The sequence below is a fragment of the Mustela putorius genome, unplaced genomic scaffold (assembly GCF_011764305.1).
Source record: "Mustela putorius furo isolate JIRA1106 unplaced genomic scaffold, ASM1176430v1.1 tig00000224_pilon_pilon_pilon, whole genome shotgun sequence".
Taxonomy (NCBI): Eukaryota; Metazoa; Chordata; class Mammalia; order Carnivora; family Mustelidae; genus Mustela; species Mustela putorius.
This window is the reverse complement of record NW_025421321.1, coordinates 1,865,448-1,892,947: the sequence shown is the minus strand read 5'-3', so window position 1 is coordinate 1,892,947 and position 27,500 is coordinate 1,865,448. Positions and strand designations below refer to the sequence as shown.

The 27,500-nt window shown below is 38.1% G+C and overlaps 1 protein-coding gene across 4 annotated transcripts in view; it reads right to left on the bottom strand.

Annotated features, from left to right (window-relative positions):
* SEPTIN10 (septin 10) overlaps nucleotides 1–27,490 on the bottom strand; it is a 76,404-nt gene extending 48,914 nt beyond the window's left edge. The window contains exon 1 of one of the 4 annotated variants that reach the window (XM_045077592.1): nucleotides 27,303–27,490. In XM_045077592.1, the coding sequence (XP_044933527.1) occupies nucleotides 27,303–27,329 (27 nt within the window). In that variant the 5' untranslated portion in view covers nucleotides 27,330–27,490. The remainder of the gene's footprint in view (nucleotides 1–27,302) is intronic. The other 3 variants (XM_004764326.3, XM_004764327.3, XM_013062378.2) reach the window with 3 other exon arrangements.
* Between the last annotated feature and the right edge of the window lie 10 nt (nucleotides 27,491–27,500).

Below are 27,500 nucleotides of genomic sequence, written 5' to 3'. Positions count from 1 at the left end.
CCCTCCTACACTTTTGGTGGGAATGCAAGCTGGTGCAACTGCTCTGGAAAACAGCATGGAGGTTCCTCAAAATGTTGAAAATAGAACTGCCCTATGTCCCAGCAATGGCACTATTGGGTATTTACCCTAAAGATACAAACATAGTGATCCAAAGGGGCACGTGCACCCGAATGTTTATAGCAGCAATATGCACAATAGCCAAACTATGGAAAGAACCTAGATGTCCATCAACAGTGAATGAATCAAAAAGATGTGGTATATATACACAATGGAATACTATGCAGCCATCAAAAGAAATGAAATCTTGCCATTTGCGACAACATGGATGAAACTAGAGCGTATCATGCTTAGTGAAATAAGTCAAGCAGAGAAAGACAACTATCATATGATCTCCCTGATATGAGGAAGTGGTGATGCAACATGGGGGCTTAAGAGGGTAGGGGAAGAATCAATGAAACAAGATGGGATTGGGAGGGAGACAAACCATAAGTGACTCTTAATCTCACAAAACAAACTGAGGGTTGCTGGGGGGAGGGGGTTTGGGAGAAGGGGGTGGGATTATGGACTTTGGGGGAGGGTATGTGATTTGTTGAGTGCTGTGAAGTGTGTAAACCTGGTGATTCACAGACCTGTACCTCTGGGGATAAAAATATATGTTTATAAAAAATAAAAAATTAAAAAAAAAAAAAAAGAATGTTTGGATCAACCAGGAGCTCAAAGAACTTATACAATTCATGGAAACCAATGAGAATGAAGATCCGTCAGTCCAAAACCTATGGGATGCAGCAAAGGCTGTCCTAAGGGGGAAATACATAGCCATCCAAGCCTCCCTCCTAAAAATGGAAACATCCAGAATAGACCAGTTGTCTCTACACCTTAAATAACTGGCGAATCAACAACAAATTAAGCCAACTCCACACACAAGAAGGGAAATAATCAAGATTAGAGCAGAGATCAATGAGACAGAAACTAGAGATACAGTAGAACGCATCAATGAAACTAGACCCTGGTTTTATGAAAGAATCAATAAGATCGATGAACCACTGACCAAACTAATCTAAAAGAAAAGAGAGAAGGCCCAAATTAATAAAATTATGAAAGAAAAGGTAGAGATCACAACTAACACCAAGGAAATAGAAACAATCATCAGAAGTTATTATCAACAGTTAATGTCAAGAAGTTTAGCAACCTAGATGAAATGGATGCATTCTTGGAAAACTATATACTATAAACTTTCAAAATTGAACCAGGAAGAAAGTGACAACATGAATAGACTGATTCCAGTAACGAGACTGAAGCAGTGATCAAAATCCTCCCAAAAAACAAGGACCGGGAATTCTACCACACTTTCAAAGAAGAAATAACACCTATTCTCCTGAAGCTGTTTCAAAATACTGAAGCAGAAGGAAAACCTCCAGTCTTTTTATGAAGCCAACATTACCCTGATCTCCAAACCAGGGAAAGACCCCACCAAAAAGGAGAATTTCAGACCAGTATCGCTGATGAATAGGGATGCTAAGATTCTCAACAAGATCCTAGCTAATAGGATCCAACAGCACATTAAAAAGATTACCCACCATGACCACGTGGGATTCATCCCTGGGTTGCAAGGATGGTTCACATTCACAAATCAATCAATGTAATAGAATAAATCAGTAAAAGAATAGAGAAGAACCACATGGTCCTCTCAATTGATGTAGAAACAGCATTTGACAAAATCCAGCATCTGTTCCTGATTAAAATGCTTCAAAGTACAGGGATAGAGGGAACATTCCTGAACTTCATAAAATCTATCTATGAAAAACCCACAGCAAATATCATTCTCAATAGGAAAAAGCTCACAGCCTTCCCGTTGAGATCAGGAACACGACAAGGATGCCCACTCACACCACTCTTGTTCAAGATAGTATTAAAAGTCCTAGCAACAGCAATCAGTCAACAAAGAAAAATAAAAGGTATCCAAATTGGCAATGAAGAAGTCAAAGTCTCTCTCTTCACAGATCACATGATACTTTATATGGAAAACCCAAAAGGCTCCACCCCCAAACTACTAGAACTCATACCGCAATTCAGTAGTGTGGCAGGATACAAAGTCAATGTACAGAAATCAGTTGCTTTCTTACACACTAACGATGAAAATACAGAAAAGGAAATTACCACAGCACCAAGAACTATAAGATACCTGGGAATAAACCTAACCAAAGAGGTAAAAGATCGAGGAACTACAGAACACTCATGAAAGAAATCGAAGACACAAAAAGATGGAAGACCACTCCATGCTCTTGGATCAGAAGAATAAACATTGTTAAAATGTCTCTACTGCCTAGAGCAATCTATACTTTAATGCCATTCCGATTAAAATTCCACCAGTATTTTTCAAAGAGCTGGAGCAATAATCCTAAAATTTGTGGAACCAGAAGAGACCCCGAATTGCTAAGGAAATGTTGAAAAAGAAAAACAAAACTGGAGGCATCATGTTGCCTGATTTCAAGCTTTACTACAAAGCTGTGATCACCAAGACAGCATGGTACTGGCACAAAAACAGACACAGAGACCAGTGGAACAGAGTTGAGAGCCCACATATGGACCCTCAACTCCATGGTCAAATAATCTTCAACAAAGCAGTAAAGAATATACCGCGGAAAAAAGACAGTCTTTTCAACAAATGGTGCTGGGAAAATTGGACAGCTATATGTAGAAGAATGAAACTTGACCATTCTCTTACACCATACACAAAGATAAATTCGAAATGGATATAACATCTCAACGTGAGGCAAATAATCATGTCAAACAATGGGTAGAAAACATGAACAGACACTTCTCTAATGAAGACATACAAACGGCTAAGAGACACATGAAAAAATGTTCATCATCACTAGCCATCAGGGAGATTCATATTAAAACCACATTGAGATACCACCTTACACCAGTTAGAATGGCCAAAATTAGCAAGACTGGAAACAATGTGTGTTGGAGGGAATGTGGAGAAAGGGGAACCCTTTTACACTGTTGGTGGGAATGCAAGTTGGTGCAGCCACTTCGGAGAACTGTATGGAGATTCCTCAAGAAATTAAGAATAGAGCTTCTCTATGACCCTGCAATTGCACTCCTAGGTATTTATCCCGAAGATACAGATGTAGTGTAAAGAAGGGCCTTCTGTACCCCCGTGTTCATAGCAGCAATGGCCATGGTCGCCAAACTGTGGAAAGAACCATGATGCCCTTCAACGGAGGAATAGATAAGGAAGATGTGAACCATATACACTATGGAGTATTAGGCCTCCATCAGAAAGGATGAATACCCAACTTTTGTAGCAACATGGACAGGACTGGAAGAGATTATGCTGAGGGAAATAAGTCAAGCAGAGAGAGTCACTTATCAAATGGTTTCACTTACTTGTGGAAGACATGGGGAGACGAAGAGAAGAGGGAGTTGAGGGAAACTGGAGGGGGAGATGAACCATGAGAGACTATGGACTCTGAAAAACAATCTGAGGGTTTTGAAGGGGTAGGGGTGGGAGGTTGGGGGAGCCTGGTGGTGGGTATTATGGAGGGCACATATTACATCGAGCACTGGGTGTGGTGCATAGACAATGAATTCTATTACACTGAAAAAAAATTTTTTTTTTAAATCCTATTAGATAACACTGGCAGCCACCTTTTTGACTTTAGCCACAGCAACTTCTTAGACTTGTCTTTCAAAGCAAGGGAAACAAAAGCAAAAATGAGCTATTGGGACTTCATTAAGATAAAAAGATTTTATACAGCAAAGGAAACTATTGACAAAACTAAAAGGCAACCTGTGGAAGGGGAGAAGATACTTGCATCTGTCTTATCAGATAAAGGGCTAGTATGCAAAATCCATAAAGAACTTACCGAACTCAACACCCCCAAAACACCAAAAAATCCAGTGAAGAAATGGGCAGAAGATATAAACAGACATTTCTCCAAAGAAGACATACAAATGACCAACAGACACTTGAAAAAAATGGTCCACATCACTCAACATCAAGAAAATAAAAACCAAAACCACCTGACAGATGTGAAATACCATCTCACACCTGTCAGAATGGCTAAAATGAACAACCGAGAAAACCCCAGATATTGGCAAAGATACGGAGAAAGGCGAACCCTCTTACACCACTGGTAGGAATGCAAACAGGTATAGCCATTCTGGAACAGTATGGAGGTTACTCAAAATGCTACAAATAGAGCTACCCTAGGGGTGCCTGGGTGGCTCAGTGGGTTAAAGCCTCTGCCTTCCGCTCAGGTCATGATCCCAGGGTCCTAGGATCGAGCCCCACATTGGGCTCTCTGCTCAGCAGGGAGCCTGCTTCTCTTCCTCTCTCTGCCTGCCTCTCAGCCTACTTGTGATCTATCTGTCAAATAAATAAATAAAATCTTAAAAAAAAAAATAGACCTATCCTAAAACCCAGCAATTACACTTCTAGGTACTTATCCAAAGGATACAAACATAGTGATTCGAAGCGGAACATCCACCCCAATGTTTATACCACCAATGTCCACAACAGCTAAACTATGGAAAGAGCCCAGATGTCCACCGACAGATGAATGGATAAAGAATATATAAACACATCACATGTATATATATATAATACATTTATATATATATTTATATATGTGTGTGCAATGTGTTTATACACACACACATATATGGACATGGACAGAAACAGAGGGTATTAGGCTAAGTGAAAATAAGTCAATCAGAGAAAGTCAATCATCGTATGATTTCCCTCATACGTAGAATTTAAGAAACAAAACAGAGGAGCATGAAGGAGGGAGGGAATAATAAAACAAGACACAATCAGAGAGAGAGACAAACCATAAGAGACTCTTAACCATAGTTAACAAACTGAGGGTTGATGGAAGGGAAGATGGGGTAACTGGCTGATGGTCCTTAAGAAGGACACTTGATGAAATGAGCAGTGTTATAGGCAACTGATGAATCACTAAATTCTACCTCTGAAATTAATAATACACTGTAAGTTAAATTGAATTTAAATTAAAAACTTTTAAAACTGAAAGACTTTACAGGATTAAAAAGGGAAAAAAAGCTATTTCACTAAAAAATATTCTAGGAGCCAAGAAGATACTCAAGATTGGTATATTCCACAGTAGCATGCCAGGGTAAATACAAATGTTAATGATCTAATTTCAGTATAGTTAGGAAAATAAGCATTTAAAAATCTGAACAAGTCCCTTAGCTATCCAATTAAAACAGAAATAATTATCATTTATAGGATTCCTGTCATATGCCAATCACTAAGTACATTTTTTATTTAAGTACATTTCTTAGTTTCTGAGCTATACATATTCCATTCCCACAGCCTACATGAGAAAATTAGGATTCTGAAAGGTTCCATAACATACCCGAAATCACAAAAGCCAGTTAGCCACAGACATAGGTCTGACCTGCCTGTGAAGCTAATGTTCCTTCCACTACTGTCCCAATTTGTTTGGCTATAAACCAAACAAATGTTCACTATTTTCAACAGTGAGGAATGGGGGAATAAAAGTACAAGAGAAGTGGGAATTTCAAAGCAATGCTGCCCCAATAATTGCTATTGTACTTTTGAGTGCAGCACAAGATACTAAGGAAATGTGGTATTTTTTAAAAAGTAGCATCATACGGATATAGTAAGAAAAATGTAAACAGTGCCAGTAAGGAAATAGTGCAAAGTAAGTTCCTCTTCTATCCTTAATTAACTAGGACCTCAACAGACCTATGTATCTTTCCAGAGAAAGACCGTGCATTTTATGAGTATATGTGAATAAGCAGGTGTCTTAATTTATTTAAAAAAAAAAAAAAAAAGGCAGTGGCCTATTGCTCTGCATTGTGGTATTTCTCCTTAATCTCTCATGGAGACCGTTTCACTGTTAGGCAGATCTACTTCATTCTTTCAGTAGTATAGTATTTTGTTTTATATGTAACAATATATGTGGATCTCTATCTTTATCTTTATTCCCTAGTCTTTAATTACAATAAACTATACTGTAATGAGCAGCTTTGACCACATGTATGATGAAAGGGAGAATCTTACCACTGCAGCAAGAGAATAGTGGTTTTGGCACCTTGAAGTCCCCCCCGACACACACACACACACACATTGGGATTATGAATGCAATCTCACAGATACACAGGTGTGGATCATGACTGAATTTTACAGAATGCTAACAATTTCCCTCTGTACATTCTGGGTAATATAAGCTATTGAAGCAAGCCTTGTAACTTAATTACTACATATACAGTGTTTCCAAATCCTGAGTACCTAACTGAACACATTGTTTCAACATGAAATGACTCTTGTCCTCTTGTCAGTTGGAAGATGTCCTTACATAAAGCACACAAAAGTTCTGTGATGAATACTTAGGTACTGGCTGTATTTTCACAATTTAAAAAAGTGAAAAATACACAAGCACATAAAATTGGCTTATGGTTTTGTTTTTTAACTATGCATACTTCAACTTAGTCCCTCCAGCCAGCTCCTCTGTCCCTAGTCATTGTGTGTCATATCGGCAGTAGCTCATGTCCCTCTCCCATGCCAGAACACAGAAGTAAGAGCAAAGAAGAGCAGTGGTAGTTATGGAGATGTGGAAAAAGAGATCATTAAAGGCCAAAGCAGTTTTCAGAGAAGACCATGATATTGCAATGAGTCAGGAAAAGTGGCAAGAAAGAAGGTGGCATTTAGGGTAGAAAAAAAAAATCCCTGAGTATCAGAAGGAGGTAGGATTTAGTATTTGGAGAAAGAAAACAGCGAATATAAGAGTTTCGTGGAAGGAAAAAAAAAAAAAACTTCATTGGTTTCCTATTGTAGTTACGAATAAGTTTATAAATGAGGTTGAGAAACTGATTACATACAACAGATAGGTATCTGACTGAGGAATTTTGAAGTGCCCATATCAAGAGTCTGACTTATTGGTAAAGGCAAAGAAGTGCCACAGAAAGTAACTGTTTGGGGCCCTGTTTAGAGCTTGCCTTAGACACACTCAGTGGGAGAGTAGAACAGTCCATGGCCAGTGGTACTTCCTGATGTCAAAAAATTATGGTAAGAAAGCTGCACAGTTTTAACATAATGACTAGCATATTTTTGTTAAATACTTGCTGAGTAAGCCCTTTGGTTGAAAAGTAAAATGTGCTTAAAAAATGGGATGGGAGGTGCCTGGGTTGCTCAGTGGGTTAAGCCTCTGCCTTCGGCTCGGGTCATGATCCCAGAGTCCTGGGATCAAGTCCCCGCATCGGGCTCTCTGCTCGGCAGGGAGCCTGCTCCCCCCTCCCTCTCTACCTACTTGTGATCTTTGTCTGTCAAATAAATAAATATATTTTTTTAAATGGGATAGGTTTTGTACTAGTTTATCATTAAATTTTGACTAATAAAACCTCAATTATATTTCTGTCATTTATGGAAGTTCATTTCAAATCTGCTTTTGATTGTTCATTTCCTGTGTTTCTGAATACTTGCCCAAAAAAGTCTACTTAGTATCTCTGTAGATAAATGTTTTGATCAGGAAGTATGAATGAGTCACATAGAAGTATTAAAAATAGTTGTTTTTAATATTCCCACTGCCACTACCTGACTAGTCATATTTCCAAACCAAGTTTTAGAATAAAGTTTTTAACAAATTAACAAGACATTACTGAAGGCAAAATAACACGGGGACAAGAGCTGACCAAGTCCCTCTAGTGGCAAATGCTAAGCTAAAAAAAATTAGAAGCAGATTTCCAGTCTGCAATATCAATGATCACTTACTATGTGTAAATCACTGTGCTGGGTACTGGGGTCTCAGGAGGAATAAAACAGAGTCCTTGATCTTAAGAACTTACCTCAGAGAAACACAAAGCCATTGATCAATCTCATTCCAAGGAAGACTACAAATCACCACCTACACTTGATTACTCAGTTTGCTTTTCTATAGTTTTTACTTTATTTTAAATACATATACAGATCATACACAAACACATAAAAAATTTAGAACTATCTACACACTACCTACAAGGAAAAACAAAACAACATACAGCACCTTTAACTCCTGGCGAAGTCTAATTCACTTTTTTTTTTAATTTTTAATTTTTTATAAACATATATTTTTATCCCCAGGGGTACAGGTCTGTGAATCGCCAGGTTTACATACTTTACAGCACTCACCATAGCACATACCCTCCCCAATGTCCATAAACCAACCCCTCTTCTCCCAATCCCCCTCCCCCCAGCAACCCTCAGTTTGTTTTGTGAGATTAAGAGTCATTTATGGTTTGTCTCCCTCCCAATCCCATCTTGTTTCATTTATTCTTCTCCACACTTTTTTTTTTAAGTTGTAATATATAATGAATCATAGAAAAAGGGGCCATAACATTTTGGGGCAGCTGGAGGAAGAGATGGGCTCTCTACTTTCTTCAAAATTTCAGTTTGGGGAGTATGGGCAATACAACAGAGGTGGGTCTTGTTCTGGGGTCCTGTGGGAGACATACAATAGATGACCTTTTTCCTATCAGCCAATTACAGGGAAACATTTGGTGATTCTTTCACAATAGGACCTCAGATAACAAGTTTCCTTACTTGTAAACATTTTGAAACTGCCCCTCTCTCTAGGTATAACAATGAACCTTACAGGAACAGAAATGTGACTTGGCTTTATCTTTGTCCTACATTTTTTTTTTCTTTATAAAATTAATCCAAGAAATAGAACCAAAGTTTTCAAACTGTTCCCTGGTGTTTCCTGGAGTTCTTCAGGAGAAACGAGGGTGCGGGGGTCTGGGGGTGGAGTAAGAGAGAATGAAAAGCAGAGAGTGGTCAAAATAATTACCTGAGCCTATTTTATGGGTTTAAGATGACAGAGTTCTTTGACTTAAAATAATATTTTGCAAGATTCCACGAACTCATTATTTAAAATCATTTTATTAACTCTTCAGGTTAAGGAATCTTAAACTTAAAAGAGCGCCAATCTAAACTTTTCCTAAAAACAAGTAATAATAACGTTACTGACTCTAGAAGTGGATGCTAATTACAACCCAGCGGGGGGGAAAAGAAAGAATTCAGATGAAACCAGTAAGACTGGAGAGCATAAGGCAAAGCAATACAGCAGCCCCGTGTGTGCATATCCCACCTGGATTTCCCACAGGGCAGTCTCAGTTCAGGGCAGCTTGGGGTAGTCAAATTTCCATCAAAATATCATCTCAGTGGGGCGCCTGGGTGACTCAGTGGGTTAAAGCCTCTGCCTTGGCTCAGGTCATGATCCCAGGGTTCTGGGATCCAGCCCCACATCGGGCTCTCTGCTCAGCAGGGAGCCTGCTTCCCTTCCTCTCTCTGCCTGCCTCTCTGCCTAACTTGTGATCTCTGTCAAATAAATAAATAAAATCTTTAAAAAAATATATCATATTAGTGTTACCATCATTTCCAACAAATATAAAAATTAGAGGATAACTACAAAGTCTAAATTTCAGCCTCAGAAGATCAAGACATTGAAATTCTTGAAATTCATGTAATAAAGAGTTAGGGGTATCAAGCTTAACAAAAGCTTACAGTAATTAGAAGGCCGCTTAAAATTAATAAATACAATTTATTTTGAAATTACTTCTCTCCCTTTAATTAGAAATGGGAGTATTTTATGTTTATTATAGGAAAAAATACCATTCTTTATTGTGTCATTTTTTAATAACACTGCAATGAACATCCCTCCTGTGGTACACTACTTAGATTTCCCTTCTAGCAAGAACCTGCCCTTTGAGTACAAAGAATGCAGCTGGCTGACAGCCTCTAGCTATGGATGGAGCCTTCAGGATCTGCCTAGTACTCTGGAGACCAATCCTCCCTGGAAGGCCCTAGCCCAGAACTGAGCACAGTGAGGGTGTCAGGACCTGGCCCCCTCTGTGCTAGATGGGCAGCCCTAACAGTCAAGAGAGCTTTCCACTGCTTTGGCCCAGACTCTGCCAGACCTGCATGGCGTCTGAGGCTCTCTTCACCAGGTTCTAGCTTCCCAGCTTCTTTCCTTTCACAGCTGGCTGTCTGCAACTGCATCAGAGACTGAAGGCTCTTCCTTTCCAATCCCGTTTCCTCCTTTCTGTTCTCCCCTCCCTACCTCCTATCCCCAATCTACCTCTTACACTCCTAAGTTCAGCATCTGCTTCTTGGAGGAGCCAATGGGTAACAGCTGTATAAGCATCAATCATTTTGTGCATTTAATAATTTCCTCATGATAAATTCCTAGAATATAATTATTGGTCAAAGGTACGAACATATTGCCTAAGTGCCCCTCAAAAAGGCTATACCTGGGGCACCTGGGTAGCTCAGTGGGTTAGAGCCTCTGACTTCAGCTCAGGTCATGATCCCAGGGTCCTGGGATCAAGCCCCGCACTGGGCTCTCTGCTCAGCAAGGACTCTTATTCTCCCTCTCTCTCTGCCTGCCTCTCTGCCTACTCATGATCTCTGTCAAATAAATAAATAAAATCTTAAAAAATAAAAAGGTTATACCTACTCACATTTCTAAAACTCATATGTTCAAAAATATTACCAAAAATCAAAACTGGTATGTTCATTTCATTATTTAGTCAACAATACAGGGTATTAACACTTTTTAAGTGTTTGTCAATTTGACAGGCAACACTGACATCTTAATTTGATGTCCAGTATTCTCAACACTTTTTCAGCATATTTTCATAAATCATCAGTTCCATGTTTTTGGCCATTTGCCCATCAGGGTATCCGTTTTTTGCTCCTCTTATTAACAAAAGTCGTTGGATATAACCCTGTACTTGCAATATGTATTATAAATATATTTTCCTGATCTGTCACTGACCTTTTCAATTTTCATAGAGCCCAATTTATCAATCCTTGCCTTTATGGTTTCTTCCCTAAACAAAAAGGTTAAAAAATCTTTTCACACCCTGAGGTTTAAATAAAATGCATCTAAATTTTTCCCAAGTTCTTTTAGGGTTTCATGTCTTACACATAAGTTTTTATTTAGGCTGTCTTAAAATTACTCTCTAGCACTGTGTGAGTCAAGGCAATCTGACTTTTTCCCAACATCCTTAGTCTACTACTCCGTTAAGGGACATTCAAACATCCATAGTCTGTTTTAGGGAAATGAAACCCCAAGGGAAAAATTAGAATGTATGAATGGACTAGAGAAGCCAATCTGACACAGTGAGGAGAAATTACTGAAGGACTAGGGCTGCCTAGCCAGAGTGGAATGGCTGTCTAATAAGAGTGAAAGGATTTAGCTACTGCCCTCCCCAGGGCAGTAGTTGCAGGGGCTGGGGGGAGCGCGGTTCAAACAGTGATACAGTCATTAACTGGTCAAACAGTAGACCAATTTCGGCACTAAGTGGGAAACAAAAATAATGATCTTCTAAGGTCTCTTTCAACTCGATTTTATGACTGTATACCTATGAGCAAGGATGTGATGTGTTAGAGAATGAAGAATGAGTCATGGAAACTGCATGCTCAGACAAGGGGAAGTAAGGAAAGGCACAACAAAACTGCTAGTTGGTGAAAAGACTTCTTGAAACTAAATCTCAAGGCTTAATTAAATGAAAAGTAGACAGCTTGAATTCCTGGGAGAAGGAGTATGTTCCATGCAGACTAGGTGACAAAAAAGCCAATCAAATTTTAAAAGTCATTTATTTCACCCAGAAAAAGCAAATGGGAAAAGGAACTGAAGAAGGGGGAAGGCAAAAGAAACTCATTAAAAAGACTTAAAATTGAAAAGGAATATCTGAAGAAAAAAAGAATACTGAGGAATCAGGTGAAAACAATCAATACACAACTGCTTTTTAATTGTTCCACAAATGCACACCATACTTACTAAAAGGACTTCCATTTTCAGGACAGAAATACCCAGGCACTGAGGATCAAAAGTGAATAAGTCAAATATCCTTGCAATTTCAATTTTAGTACAGTGAAAAAACAGTCTTTCAGTTTATGAACAGGACACAACAACGATAGCTCAGGGAATAAGGAAACCTGCATGGTCAGAGAAGATACTGACAAGATAAGGCTTGAGTAAAGACTTGAAGGAGAAATACAAATATTCCTAGCCAATGGGAAAAGAAAATAGAGGAACTGATATGCGCAAAATATGCAAGTATACTTGGAATGGATGGAAAACAGCAGTAAGCTCATTATCATTTAAGCCCAAGGAGGCTTAAGGTTAAGTGCAAGGAGGACAGAAAAGGTGAGCCTGGACAAAGCAAGGAGGGCAGGGGGCTGAACATCCACTGTGCCTTAAAGTGAAGGCCTGCCCACCTTCAAGTGTCTTGACCTAAGATAATCTGGTAGATGCTACTGTGAAATAGGAAAGAAAATGAGATAAATCAGCATATGTTTGATGCAATTTTGGAAACGCTGAGTTTAAGGTTCCCCTCTGGATCTCTTACAGAGTCTAATCACCCAAATCTTTAGTCAAGTATATAATTAATCTAGGGTAATTTTTTATAATTATTAAAAATACAGTGATAATTCTCCTTTCTAAGTTTCCACTGATTCTCTAAAACTGGAATTCATCCATATCGGTAATTCTTCTACATTTTAGAGCACTAAAAAACTTAGCCTAACTCATTTAGTCAGTCTTACTTTTTAGACTGAACATAGTTAATGCTATATTACTACTAGTAGGCTGCAGTTTAGGAGATAGTTTCCATTTTTGTAAGTCAGAAAAAGAAATGATTTTTAAAAAAGGAAAAAGTGGGGCAACCTGGGTGGCTCAGTGGGTTAAGCCTTCAGCTCGGGTCATAATCCCAGAGCCTGTTTCCCCCCAAACCCCTCTGCCTGCCTCTCTGCCTACTTGTGATCTCTCTCTCTATCAAATGAATAAATAAATAAATCTTAAAAAAATAAAAAAATAATTTAAAAGAGGAAAAATTGCATCTGAAAGTCTATATTGAAATACTATGGGGAGTATTATCACAACTGGAAGCAATAATTATGAAAATTAAGAGAAATGATATGATGTGAGATTAAATGACAAAATAAGAATTTAAGACTGCATTGACATCATGGTTATAAGTTATTTACATATGAACAAGCATAAAGAGTTTGATTCTTAGAAGGAGGAGAATAAATACTACCTTTTTTTATTGATATCCATTAATATTATCACTTATATGAACTTAACAAAGACTGAAAGGAAAAAAGAAATAAGTATTTTTAAAATACCTATAAAAAGGCACTTATTCAACAGATACGTATGTGTATGAGTGACTACTACATTTCAGGAACTGTCCTAGGTACAGGGGAAGTATAACTTAACAAAACAGAAAAAAGTCCAGGTCATCAGCAAGCTTCCATTCCAGTTAGGGGAAGACAGACGTAAAGCATATGCTGTGATAATAGGTTCCATACTATAAGGGGTGTCCATTAATGACAGTAAGCCTTGAAACAACGCTCCCACAAATCCCCTGTGGGAAAAGTTTGGTCACATGTAAAATTGGTAAAATATTACTATACTCTGACTAAATTAACAAATACATAAGGAAGGCTTAATCCTTCCTAACCTAAGAAAAGCAATGGGCAGAACTCTCTAGGGAACTGTGAAACAAAACACAAGCAATAAATTTAAGTGAAAAATTTTACTATTCCTCTTTCATCTGTACTGACAAAGAGGAATATTATGCTGTGATGATGCCCTGTTCCCTCTGTAGGGCAATCCTTTTTCCCTGGGCCATACTCTCCTTTGGTACCATGGCCTCTCTAAGGTCCTACAGGATCTGACCACCATCTATCTATCTCTCCAGCTTCATCTTGTTCTTGATGCCCCCACTTTGGGCATGTTTTCAGACAGGCCAAAGCTGCATGCCACCACAGGAAGGCGCTTTGCAACTGTCACTCCATCTGCCTGGATACCCTTTCCATCCCTGGTCCCATACAAAAGTTCCTCCTTTCAAGGAGCTTAGTGAAGAGGAGGCAGTTAAAGAAGAAAGCAGAGTATGGTCAGTGTTAGGAAGGGAAGAGAGAGATGTGAACCAGAGCAGTCAAAGAGATAATGGGGAAAAGGAAAGATTTCCAACAAGGTGCAAACACAATTCAATGGAGAAAGGACAGTCTTTTTTTTTTTTTTTTAAATGGTGCTGGAACAATTAGACTCCCATATGCCAAAAAAAAAAAGGGGGGGGGGAGGTGGAAGAAGAAGAAGATGGAGAAGAAAAAGGAACCTTGTAGAACCTTGTACAATATACAAAAATTAATTCAAAACAGACTATAGATGTAAAACTTTATGGCCTTAGTTTAGGTTAGACAAAAATGTCTTAGCTACAATACCAAAAGTGTGATCCATAAAGAAAAAAATGATAAATTGAATCTAACAAATGAAAAAACTTCTGTTCTTCAAAACACACTATTAAGGGAATACAAACACATTACACATACTTTGATGACACATTTTTAAGTCATTTATCTCATAAAGGACATATATGAGAAATACATATATATTTAAAGCTTGTACAACTCAGTAATTATACAAGAACTTAATTTTGTAAGTGGGTAAAGTTTTGAACACACACTTCACCAAGAATATAGGGATGGCAAATAAGCATAAGACAAGAAGCTCAACATCATCAGTTATTAGGTAAAGCCAAATCACGAGCTATTACTATATACCTATCAAAATGACTTTTTAAAAAACTGACACCACCAGTAAAGATGCAGAGCAACATGTCATTACTGGTGGAATATACATTGGTACAAACATTTTGGAAAACAGTTTGACAGTTTCTTAAATTAAATAAACACCATTCCACTCAGCAATCTTACTCCTAGATATCAACCCAGATGAAATAAAAAATTATATTCACATAAAATCCTGTATGTGAATGTAACCAGTAACTTCATTTAAAACTATTAAAACTGGAAACAGCCCAAATGTTCCTCAAATGGAGAAAGAATGAACAAACTCAACTTTGACACATCCATACAATGGAATAATACTCAGCACTAAAAAGAAACATAAAACAGGGACCAATCTCAAAAGTATTATATTCAGTGAAAGAAGCCAGCTCAAAAGCTACAGCAATTCCATACATAGGACACTCTGGTAAACGCAAACAATAAGGAGAGAAAACTAATCAGAGATTAGGAGGAAGACAACAAAGCATAAAGGAATGGGGGTTAGATGGTTTTATACCTTTGATTGTGGTTGTGGATACATAACTGAATGTGTTCATCAAAACTCATGGAACTTTGTATTAAAAAGGGTAAATTTTACTACACATATATTATACCTCAACAAAAAAAAGTAATGAAGATATAACAATTTTCTAAGTAAATATAAGGAAGCAATACATGGGAAAGCAGTTGCTAACAAAAACTTAGAACATTTGACGATAAACTAAGTAATTAAGACAACGTATCTGTAAGCAACAAAAAAAGTAAATACATCAAAATAAGCAAATGCAAAAGGCAATTAAAAATTTTCTCCAACTGTTCAAATTACAACTGAGCATTAGGTTCTTCTGGCTCTCAGAGTTATGTGGAAACTGTAAACTATATTTCTATTCTATACAACAGAATCTCTGTTACTAAACGACAAGCAGCCTATCTTCTCCCAAAACAGAGAGCCCTAGAAATGATCTCAATGGTCCATGTCACAGTAGAGAAGAGTTAACATGACATCAGTATAAATGTACAGCTTAAGAAGGCTGTTAGAATTAACTGCTTATAGTGGTAACAGATGCAAACTGCTGGAGCACAAAGTAACTGCCGAAGCCCTGTACGAGGAGGTACAACGACAATATGAACAAAACAAGATTTCTCTGGGAGCACCTGGGTGACTAAGTCGGTCAGGTCATGATCCTGGGGTCCTGGGATCGAGTCCTGCATCAGATTCCCTGATCAGCAGGAAATCTGTTTCTCCCTCTTGTCGCTCACCCCATTCCTGCTTGCTCTCGCTCTCGCTCTCTCTCTGCCTCTCTCAAGTGAATAAATAAAACTTTAAAAAAAAAAACAAAAAGCAAGATTTCTCAACAAAATTTGAGAAAGTTAATGTTCATCCTCCCAAAATGGCGTAAGAGTACTTAGCCCCTAGGGTTAGGAAACAAATGTGGTAATACAACCAAAGTACTTGTCATAGTGAATGCACTTTAGCATTTGGTAGCATTCAATTATGCTGGTGGATATACTCAAAGCAGCAAAGGAGAAATCCACATAAAAATATATCTAGAGGGGCACCTGGCTGGCTCAATCGGTTAAGCGTCCAACTCTTGCTTTCCATGGTCTCAGTCATGGGATCCCAGCCTAAGCCCAGTTGGACTGTGTCAGCACAGAGACTGTCTGAGATTCTCTCTCTTCTCTCTGCCCCTCCTGTTCATGTTCTCTCTCCCTCTCGTAAACAAATAAATACATCTTTAGCCAAAAAATTTTAAAAGTATCTTGAATACTTTAACGTTTGCAAAGATCTTTAGAGGTTACTAGGCCACTAAAAGAAATAAAAATATGTCCAGAGAAATTGGAAGTAATGGCTAAATTTATCTTTAGTTTTTACAACTATACCTCAAAAATTTTGAAGGGAATTTTTCATGATTAGTCAATATAATTAAAAGGCATCTCATGTTATTTTAAGATTGAATATACAGACTGAGTCTGAAATACCGAATCTTCCTCCTACCTAAAGTATCTAGCCAGTTCTTCTAATCTATGGCCATCTCTTCCTTTAATATTTAGCTCAATATTGAACTTTTGCAAAGTCTTCACTAGATAACTTAAAACTAGTACAAATCATAATCTTACTAATAGGTTGTATTTTCCAAAAGTTCATTTTAGTAATAAGCTTTTTGAATTTAGAATACAGTTTCCATTAGAAACAATATTATAAATGGAGTTCAGGTCCTGAGTAGGTTCACAAATGCCTCATTTATTTACCTATGATATACAAACAATTTATAGTCCTAGATTAAGTTTTCAAATCCAGCAGCTAACCAAGAAAAAGGCTGTTTGTTGCCCTCTTCCTAGAAAGACCAACTCTAGATCATGCATTCATAATGGAGGTATTACTAACCCACAGAAAGGTGGCAGAAATCAGTTCTTGGGGCATGAAAAAACCCAAATTCAGTGGTCTGTAGCCCTCCCAAGCTCAACCTACCTAAAAGAATTATTCTTTGGTATTGAATTCCTCTTATCAGGGAAAACTTAAAGTTATTTGGTTAATTAGAATAATTAATTTTAAGGGATTAATTAAATCTCCTATTTGATTTAATAGGAGCTAAACTAAATTTGATTTAAATTTAATTTTTCTCCTTAAGGGGCAATGATGAAAATAAAAGGTAGAGAAATACTACTCTAGATAAACCTTGAAACAGGCTATGTTTGCCATTTTGTCTTTTTCCACCTTGCTTTTGCAGCATTCTCCCATGCTGTTCTGCCCACTCTAGTCTCTTCCCCCAGTCTGGCCCCAAATCAAAACTGCTCAGCTATATTCACTCCTAATGGATTACCTTTCTGGATTCCATTAGGTATTAGGTATTAGGAAAGTGACCCACTGCCTTTCCAGAGCTAGCTATACTTTCACAAGAGAAGGAAAGACTTTTTAATAAGTGGATTTCATGCATTATAAATGGGAAAATAATGAAGATCATATAGGTGGGGGATAATTCAGTGTCTCTGTTTTTGAAGCCCTGACTCACTGCTCTGCAGACTGAGCATTACTAGCTACGAATTTTCAAATAGGAAAATATCTCATCCATGTATATAGGACTACTCTAGTTAATAATTCCTCTTAAAACAAAGCTCCTTTATAAAAAAGGCATCGTTTTATTTTCAAAAATCAATCAAGTGATTCTGGCTTAATCCACAGCTCAAAGTAATATTCTAGCTAAAGAGTATACATACAACTAGGCAAAATATTGCTATGCACTACTTATATTTGTCTATTAAAAAAACAGCATACAGATGACTCATAAAATATCTTTCTACACATATCAGAACAATAGGACTCCCTGGTGTGTCTATAAGCATAGCCCACACAGAGAGTAGGAGAAACTTGACCTGGTTCTTAAGAGGAGAAGGGAAAGGAGACCTGAGATGTCTGATGATTCTCCCATCTTCTCTTTGGTAAACTCCTTGGTCATGTGACACTAGGATGCCTAAAACTAGCTGGAAGGGGCCGAAGCATCCATCACACCTGGCAAGGACCTGTAGGGTTGGGTCATCCTCCTGGTCTCACCCCACATCCAAATCTCAAGCACAACTGTCTCTTCTCCTTTCCCTTAACTATAGCCCCTTCTTCCTATGTACATATTACCTTTTTAAAGATACAGCATCATTTTAGTTTATATTTCAATTTAATATATTACCCTGATCTGACACCCCAGAAAAAACCCTAGGCCTCCTATATAAGTTCTACTTCTGGTCATAAGGTTTTTGGAACACAACTTTTGTTAACTATGCAATCTCTACTATACTGATGTATACCTTCTGTCAGTTGTCTCAGGCCTAGATATCAGAGTACATAGGATTCTTTTTTTTTTTTTTAAGATTTTATTTATTTATTTGACAGAGAGAGAGAGAGAGATCACAGGTAGGGAGAGAGACAGACAGAGAAGGAGGTGGGGAGGAAGCAGGCTCCCTGCTGAACAGAGAACCGGATGCAGGATCCTGGGATCAGGACCTGAGCTGAAGGGAGAGGCTTAACCCACTGAGCCACCCAGGTGCCCAAGAGTACATAGGATTCTTAGAATGGGAGAAGATGTGGAACAGCCTTAAATGGAACATGGCTCTATAACCTTAGCTCACCCTACTATTCTTATCAGAAAAACTACCACCTTCTCTCACTTGAGTCTCCAAGCATCTTCCCTTGTAACAGAAAGAAGTAGGCGTGAAATTCTAAAGCCTGGGGTCATTCTCCTCAGTTTATATCTCCCCAAGGGTGATTTTCAAAAATCTTTCACATGCTGTTTGATTTTACCTTCCTTTCTAGTCTCAATACCCAGTCCACTTTTTAAAAATTTGCTCTGACTATTTGTTTACTCCAGAATTTAAAAATGTCTTAGTGTCTGATAAAAACAGACTGAAAGAAATCTGAAAATTCTAGAATTCCCCATGTAGTCAATTCATGTTTACTGAGAGAATATGGTAACCATGTTTCTCCAAACACAGAGTCTAAAGGGATCATGGTACTTAGATAATTGGTACTATCACAGAAAATCCAGGACTCAAGACTTCTCTAAGTAGTAAAACTATAATCACACACCTTCATTTGTCTATGATAATGAGGTTTGTAGCTAGCCATAGGGAAACCTATACATTTTATTTGACATTATTTAAGCAAAAAAGGAAAAGGGGAGTGCCAAAATATAATTCTGAACAACTTTAAGACTAGCAAACAAAATTCACCTTCAAAGTGTCATGTTCTGGAATAAAAGGGGCAATGATGAAAATAAAAGGTAGAGAAATACTACTCTAATATTTAGCTCAATATTGAACTTTTGCAAAGTCTTCACTATATAACTTAAAACTAATACAAATCATAATCTTACTAATAGGTTGTATTTTCCAAAAGTTCATTTTAGTAATAAGCTGGAATAAACTGTTTCAGCTAAATTTTTAGTGAAAAATCTCAAGCCTTGCTAAGAAAAACAAAGGAAGAAGTTAATTTCAAATTAGTGTAACTGCCAAAGACAAAATTTGAAAGATAGGAAGGATATTAGAAAAAATATGCACATTTACTACAAGTAATACTAACAGAGCCTGTGTTAGTCTACAAAATCATATTTATTTTAAAAGTATTTAAAATGAGCTTTTAATCTTTTATTTATGTTACTGAGACTATAAGAAATGTGATTCCTACTTCCGTGATCTTTAAATCAGTGGCAGATACAAGTCTTACAAGGTGTTAAATAAATTTTTGAAATAAAGCATCATTTAAATCAAACTTCCTTCCAGAAATGAGAAGAAAGTGTAAAAATCAAAGTTCTCACTGAGAGAGCTTTAAAAATCAGATATTTTTATCAGGAGTACTTAAAATCTTAAGCAGAGAAAATTAGATTTAATATGGCTAAAAATGGGGGTTGACACATACTCTTGAAGAGAGGACATCTATTCTGTAGTAAAACACAAAATTTTAGGGGCGCCTGGGTGGCTCAGTGGCTTAAAGCCTCTGCCTTCAGCTCAGGTCATGACCTCAGGGTCCTGGGATCTAGCCCCAAATTGGGCTCTCTGCTCCACAGGAAGCCTGCTTCCTCCCCTCTCTCTGCCTGCCTCTCTACCTACTTGTGATCTCTGTCTGTCAAATAAATAAAACCTTAAAAAAAAAATCATAAAATTTTAAAAGCACTGTTCTTCCTCTTCTCCCACACACTAAAATACATAACATACATACATATGTACATACCAATACAAATAAGTAGTCTGGGACTATGTTAGATCAAAAACAGTCTGGGAATGTCTGAAAGGTATGACATTATCTGTATCTAGCCTGGTGGAAGGTGGAGCTTCATGAAAGCATAAATGTAAACCAAGAAATAGCTCTTGACTGCCTGTAAGAATTTATAATTTCTGCATTTAACATTTAACAAGAATAAAACTATTCAAGGTGAACTTATTTTCCATATGAAGAGTAATCAACATCCATCCTCAACAACATATAATCACGGCTATGAAGGATACAAAGAATATTACAGACTGCTCTTCCTGAAGACAGATCATTTAATAGAGGGGGAAAATACAAGACTCATTAAAACTTAATTGAGTGCAAAAAATTAAGTAATAATACAAAACTTAAATTAGGAAATATTACAAGGTAGCATCTAACTAAGTGGCAAATGAGCAGTACGACAGATTGTTAAGGATTAGGATTCTCTGGGAAAACTTCAGAGAAGGTGGGACAGGAACCGGGTATTTCATTATCCTGTGATGATTATAGGATCTGGATCAGCGGGAAAGAAGGATGTCTCTCCAGAAATACAACAAGGCATTGAGGTAGTAATCAATTTAAGGACATGAAGATAAAGAATTATGAATTACAACTTCAAAATAGAAAATAAAACAAATGAGCAAAGACTCTACAATACAAACATTATCTTCAGTGAAGGATAACTAAAGTAGAAACATAAATGAGTTCAGAAGCATTACAGCTGGAAGAGGAAATAAAAAATGCAGATAAGAGTTGAAAAATATTCAGACACCATTTAAAAGCTTTGGTAAGGACAATCTAGAAAAGTGGGAAATAAGTTCTTTTCTCAGAAGGCAACAAAAGGCAGTCAACATTATTTCAATATCTACTATTGCAGTCAGCAATAAATAATTATACAGTCAAGATCTCTTAAATGATAGCACTTACGCAATTACTAATAGGGGACATGCTGGAGACAGTGGTGAAACAATATGGCCAAGAGCAGATCTCACCATCACCAGTGGTAATTCCTAGAGCAAAATACGAAACTTGCCTGAATCTTGATATTTTCCTCTCTTAAAAAAAAAAGTCTGAAAACCTGAGTACTAAGTGAGATTTAACATAGCTCTTTATAAATGTAGAATGAAAACGAAAACACAACATACCCAAATTTGTGGGACACAGCTAAAAGCCGTGCTCTAAGGGAAATTCATAAAACAAAGTCCATATGTATTACAAAGGAAGAAAAGTCTCAAATCAGTGATCTAAAGTCTTCTCTTGAAAACTTAGAAAAGGAAAAACAAAATAAATAAAGAAGCAAAAAAAAAAAAAAAAGGAGATAAAGGTAAAACCAGAAATGTTATATTTAAAATAAGACAATAGAGAAAAATCAATGAACTAAAGCTGGTTCTTTGAAAAGACAAGTAAAACTGACAAACTTCTAGCAAGATGAATCAAGAAAGGCATAAGACACAAATTAACCTTATCAAGAATGTTACAAGGAATATCATTACAGACCCTGAAGACATCAAAATGTTATGAGCAACTCTACACATATAAAATTTGACAACTTGGAAGGAATGGATCACAAAACCACGCATTAACAAAATTCACCCAATAAGAAATACTATTAATAGCCACATAAATACTAAGGAAATTAAATTTGCAAGTTTAAAGCTCTAAAAAAGAAACCTCCAGGTCCCAATGGTTTCACTGAAGGCTAGCAAACATTTAAAGAAGAATTAACAATTCTATACAATCGCTTCCAGAAAAAAAAAAAAAAAAAAAAAAGGAGGGAGCACTTCTCAATTAATTTTATGAAGTTATTATTCCTCTGATACCAGACAAAGACAATACTAAAAACCTATAGACCAATACCAATATACCTCATGCACTGATAAAACATCCTCAAAAAAAAATCTACATCTGTGACAGAAGACTGAATGCCTTCCTCTAAACAACACAAAGCAAGGATATTTATTCTTACCACTCTTATTCAAATAATGCTACAAATCCTAACCAGCACAAATGAAGCAGCAAGAAAAGGCAAACAGACTGGAAAGAAAGAAATAAAACTGTCACTATGTGTTAAATGATACAATTTTCTATGAAGACCATCCCACGGTATCTACTAGGAATCCCAATTCCAAGAATAAATGAATTCAGCAAGGTCAAAGGACACGTGATAAACATACAGAAATCAACTGTATTTCTACATGTTAACAATGAATATGTGGATGATGAAATTAAAATACAACTTATAATTGCTTAAAAAATGAAATGTGTGTAAATCTAACATGCAAGATTATATGCTGAAAGCTACATAATGCTGATGGAAGAAATGAAAGAAAATATAAAGAAATGGGGAGAGAGGCGCCTGGGTGGCTCAGCAGGTTAAGCCTCTCTCTGCCTTCGACTCAGGACATCATCTCAGGGTCCTGGGATAGAGCCCCTCCTTGGGCTCTCTGCTCAGCAGGGAGCCTGTTTCCTCCTCTCTCGCTGCCTGCTTGTGATCTCTGTCAAATAAATAAATAAAATCTTAAAGAAAAAAAAAAGAAAGAAAGAAATGGGGAGAGATACCATGTCTGCAAGTTGGAAGACTCAACATACTAGAGATTTCAATTCTCCTTAAATTGATATACAGATATAATATAATCCCTATCAAAATCCAAACAAAATTCTTTGTAGATATAGACCAGACTATTCTAAAATTTATAATGAAAGGCAAAGATACTAGAATAACCAAAATAATTTTTGAAGAAAACAAGAACAGGGGCGCCTGGCCACGTGGCTTAGTTGAGTAAGTTTAAGTGTCTGCCTTTGACTCAGGTCATGATCCCAGGGTCCTGGGACAGAGCCCTGTGTCAGGTTCCCTGCCCAGAGATAGCTCTGTCTCTTTCAAATAAATAAAATAAATTTTAAAATATTCAAAAAGAAAAGAAAAAAAAGAAGAACAAAGTGAGAGGTATCACTCTATTTCAAGGCTTATATAGCTACAAGAATCAAGACTGTGTGCTAGTAGTGACCCAGAAATAGATCCACACAAATATACTCAACAGCTTTTTGAAAAAGAGCAAAAGCAATTCAATAAAGAATAGATAGCATTTTTAACAAATGGTGTTAGGGCAACCATAAGTCAAAAAATGACATGATCTAAGTCTTACACCTTATACAAAAATTAACTCAAAAACAGGTCATGGGCTTAGAACCCCTCACTGGCTCACTCAGTTAAGAATCCAACTCGATGGGGCACCTGGGTGGCTCAGTGGGTTAAAGCCTCTGCCTTCGGCTCAGGTCATGATCTCAGGGTCCTGGGATTGAGCCCCACATAGGGCTCTCTGCTCAGCAGGGAGCCTGTTCCTCCCCCCCCCCCCGCCGCCTGCCTCTCTGCCTACTTGTGATCTCTCTCTGTCAAATAAATAAATAAAATCTTTAAAAAAAAAAAAAAAAAAGAATCCAACTTGATTTCAGCTCAGGTCATGATCTCAGAGGTCCTGAGATGGAGCCTTACAGCGGGCTCTACCCTCAGCAAGGAGTCCTGCTTGAGATTTCTCTTTCCCTCTCCCTCTGCCCCTCCCTCTGTTCACACTCTCTCTGTAAAATAAATAAATAAAATCTTTTAAAAAAAATGGGTCACGGGGCACCTGGGTGGCTCAATGGGTTAAAGCCTCTGCCTTCGGCTCAGGTCATGATCCCAGGGTCCTGGGATGGTGCCCCGCATCGCTCTCTCTGCTCAGCGGGGAGTCTGCTTCCTCCTCTCTCTCTGCCTGCCTCTCTGCCTACTTGTGATCTCTGTCAAATAAATAAATAAAATCTTAAAAAAAAAAATGGGTCATGGGCTTAAATATAAAATAATAAACTTTAAAACTTTTAAGAAAAAGATGAGAAAACATCTGGGATCTAGGATTAGGCAAAAAGTTCTATAACTTCACACCAAAAGAATAATCCATTGTAGGAAAAATTGTTAAAATGGATTTCATCAAAATTAAAAATGTTTGCTCTGCAAAGAAGTCTTTTAAGAGGACAAGAAAAAAAGCAATAGGCTGAGAGAAAAGATTTGCAAACTACATGTCAAGAAAGGAGAGGCACCAGACATATATCTAACAAAAGAAAAAAAAAAAAAAACCTCTAAAATTAACAGTGAAAAAAAATCCAGTTAGCAAATGGGCTAAAGAAATGAAGAGACATGTGCTGTGAAGAGCAGTAGGTGTTACAGGCAACTAATGAATTGTTGAACACTACATCAAAAACTAATGAACTAAAACTAATATGTTGGCTAACTGAACGTCATTAAAAAAAAAAAAAGGAAAAAAAAAAAGAAATGAGACATTTCACTGAAGAGGACATGCAGATAAATAAGCCCATGAAAATATGCTAATCATTAACCATCATGCAAATGCAAATTAAATTAAAACCAGATACCTGCATAATACATAATACATATCTATACATATCGACCAAAATGTCTAAATAAAAAATAGGAACACTAAATGCTGATGGGGATGCAGGGAGACTGATCCCACATACACTCCTGGTGGGAATGTAAAATGGCACAGAAACTCTGGAAAGCAGTTTTGGTTTTTTTTAAGATATTTATTTATTTATTTATTTATTTATTTATTTATTTGACAGACAAAGATCACAAGTAGGCAGAGAGACGGGCAGAGAAGAGGAAGCAGACTCCCTGCTAAGCAGAGAGCCCAATGTGGGGCTCTATCCCAAGACCCTAGGATCATGACCTGAGCCGAAGGCAGAGGCTTTAACCCACTGAGCCACCCAGGCGCCCCATGGAAAGCAGTTTTAACAGTTTCTCATAAAAACGAAGTATGCAGGACAGTGGGTGGCTCAGGCAGTTTTAAGTGTCTGCCTTCCGCTCAGGTCATGATCCCAGGGCCTGGGATGGAGTCTGGCATCAGGCTCCTTGCTCAATGGGGAGCCTGCTTCTCCCTCTGACTGCTGCTCTCCCTGCTCTCTCTCTCTAACAAATAAAATCTTAAAAAACAAAAACAAAACAAAACAAAAACTAATAAACATGCAACTGCCATGTGAACCAGCAACTATACTCCTGGGCATTTATACCACAGAAATGAAGACTTATGTTACATGACATGTTACTGTACTGCAATGTTTATAGCAACATTATTCATAGTAGCCCAACAATGGAAACAACTAAGTGTTCCTCACACAAAGTGTGATACATCTATACCATTGAATACTACTCAGCAATTAAAAGGCACAAACTAATGACGTGCAACCACCTGGATGAAATCTCCAGAGAATTTTGCTCTATGAAAAAATCCAATCCAAAAAGGTTAGGTACCCTGTGATTCTGTTATATAGCAGTCTTAAAATGAGAAAATTATAGAAACAAAAAACAGATTAGTGGTTGTCAGGGGTTAAGGTGGAAGTGGTATAGAAATGAAGTGGATGTGGTATAAATAGACAACCTAAGGGATCCAGTGGTGATGGCAAGTTCTCTATATTCTCAGTATCAATGGCAATGCTCTGTTTGTGGTCTTGTACTATAGTTTTGCAAGATATTATTACTGAAGAAAACTGGATAATAGTACAGGGGATTTCTATTATTTACCAACTGCACGATTACATCTGAATCCTCAATTACCTCAAAATAAAAGGTTTAATTAGAAAATAAAGGTAGCATTATTGCAAAATAAGTACACCAACTCACAAGAAATACAATACCAATTAAATAAAGTGCTCTCTTTAGCTCAAGTTTAATTCTGAAGATTATTCTGAATCAGTTTATAAAGCACATTTTCCTCATCTACATACCCACACCAAGGAACGGTAACACAGTTCAGACAGAAAAACAAAGTTCTCTGAACACGTAATAAAAGTGCAAAGAGATCTTGGGCTGTATCAGGGAGAAAAATCCTTATCCAGGCTCTATCAAAGAAGCTGGCTGTAAAACTTCCACACATCACCTTACCTCTAAGGCTACCGTAGTTCCCAAACGTCCTGGTCTCAGGCCCCCAAAGAGCTTTCACTTACCTGGATTACAACCATTAATATTTACAGTATTAGGTAATTAAAAGAACTTTTTTAAAAAACAAGTACACACATTAGGCCTCAGAAAGGTGAGGTCATCCCACCTTACACAGTCTCTTGAAAACTCAATGTATACTTAGAAAGAGGGTGAAAAGGGCAAGTAACTCCTTGGTATGGTTATGAAAATAACTGTGACCACACTTTGAGAACCACTGGCTTACTATCAAATGAGGTAATTATTTAAGTGATTTTAAAAGTATAAAACATTGAACAAATCATTGAACAAAACATACATTCTTTTATGTTCCAGGCTGCCAAAAAAAAAAAAAAGCTCAAATCCTAATGGAGGACAACTAGGACAAGCGCACAGTTGGTAAAAAGAGGGAGCTTCTTCAAAGTCCAAGAAAGCTGGGCTCCAGTTGAGTATGGTCAGGGAAGAGTGTACAACCGTAAACTACTACACTACTGTTGGATTGATCCGCTCCGCACGTCCAAAACCGTTATGAAAATGATGGACCCGCAATCACTGTTTCAGATTTAACTTTGGGCAAGACAGGGAAGCAGTTGCAAAACTTCCAGCCACTCCAGCACCGCGCTCTCCGCGAGCTACGTTGGGCTCCGTCCCGGGCCCGCTTCTCGGGGCGAGGGACTGCCCAGCCCGGCGTCTCCCGCCTTGCCGCAGGAGAAAGAGAACCCCTCCTCCCCACCCGCGTCGGACCAGCCGGCCGCGGGCGCCCGGGGAGGACCCGGCGAGTGGGCAGTAGCGGCTGAGGAGGGGCGGGGCTCACAATCCCCGCCTGGACTGGCCGCGGCAGTGACTGGGCTGCGAGCTCCGAGCCCCGCGCTGAGGAAATTACGCTGTGACCTCGGGAAACGCGGGGCGGGGGTCTTGGGAGTCGGGCCCTGGGGGAGCAGGCAGTGCTGGGCAGCAGAGGGGGGCGTGAGGGGTCGACCGAGACTCACCAGGTGCCGCGCCACCTCAGAGGTCATGGTCCCGAGCGAGAGCTGAACGAAGGCGGGGGGGGGGGGGAGGGGATCCCAGCGAAGCGGGGGGATCTCAGCTCCAGCCCCTGATCAGAGCGTCCAGACCACGAACCGAGCAAAGTGGGGCCGGGAAGGGTGGAACGCGCGGGGAACCAGCCGGAGGCGGGTATAACGGGC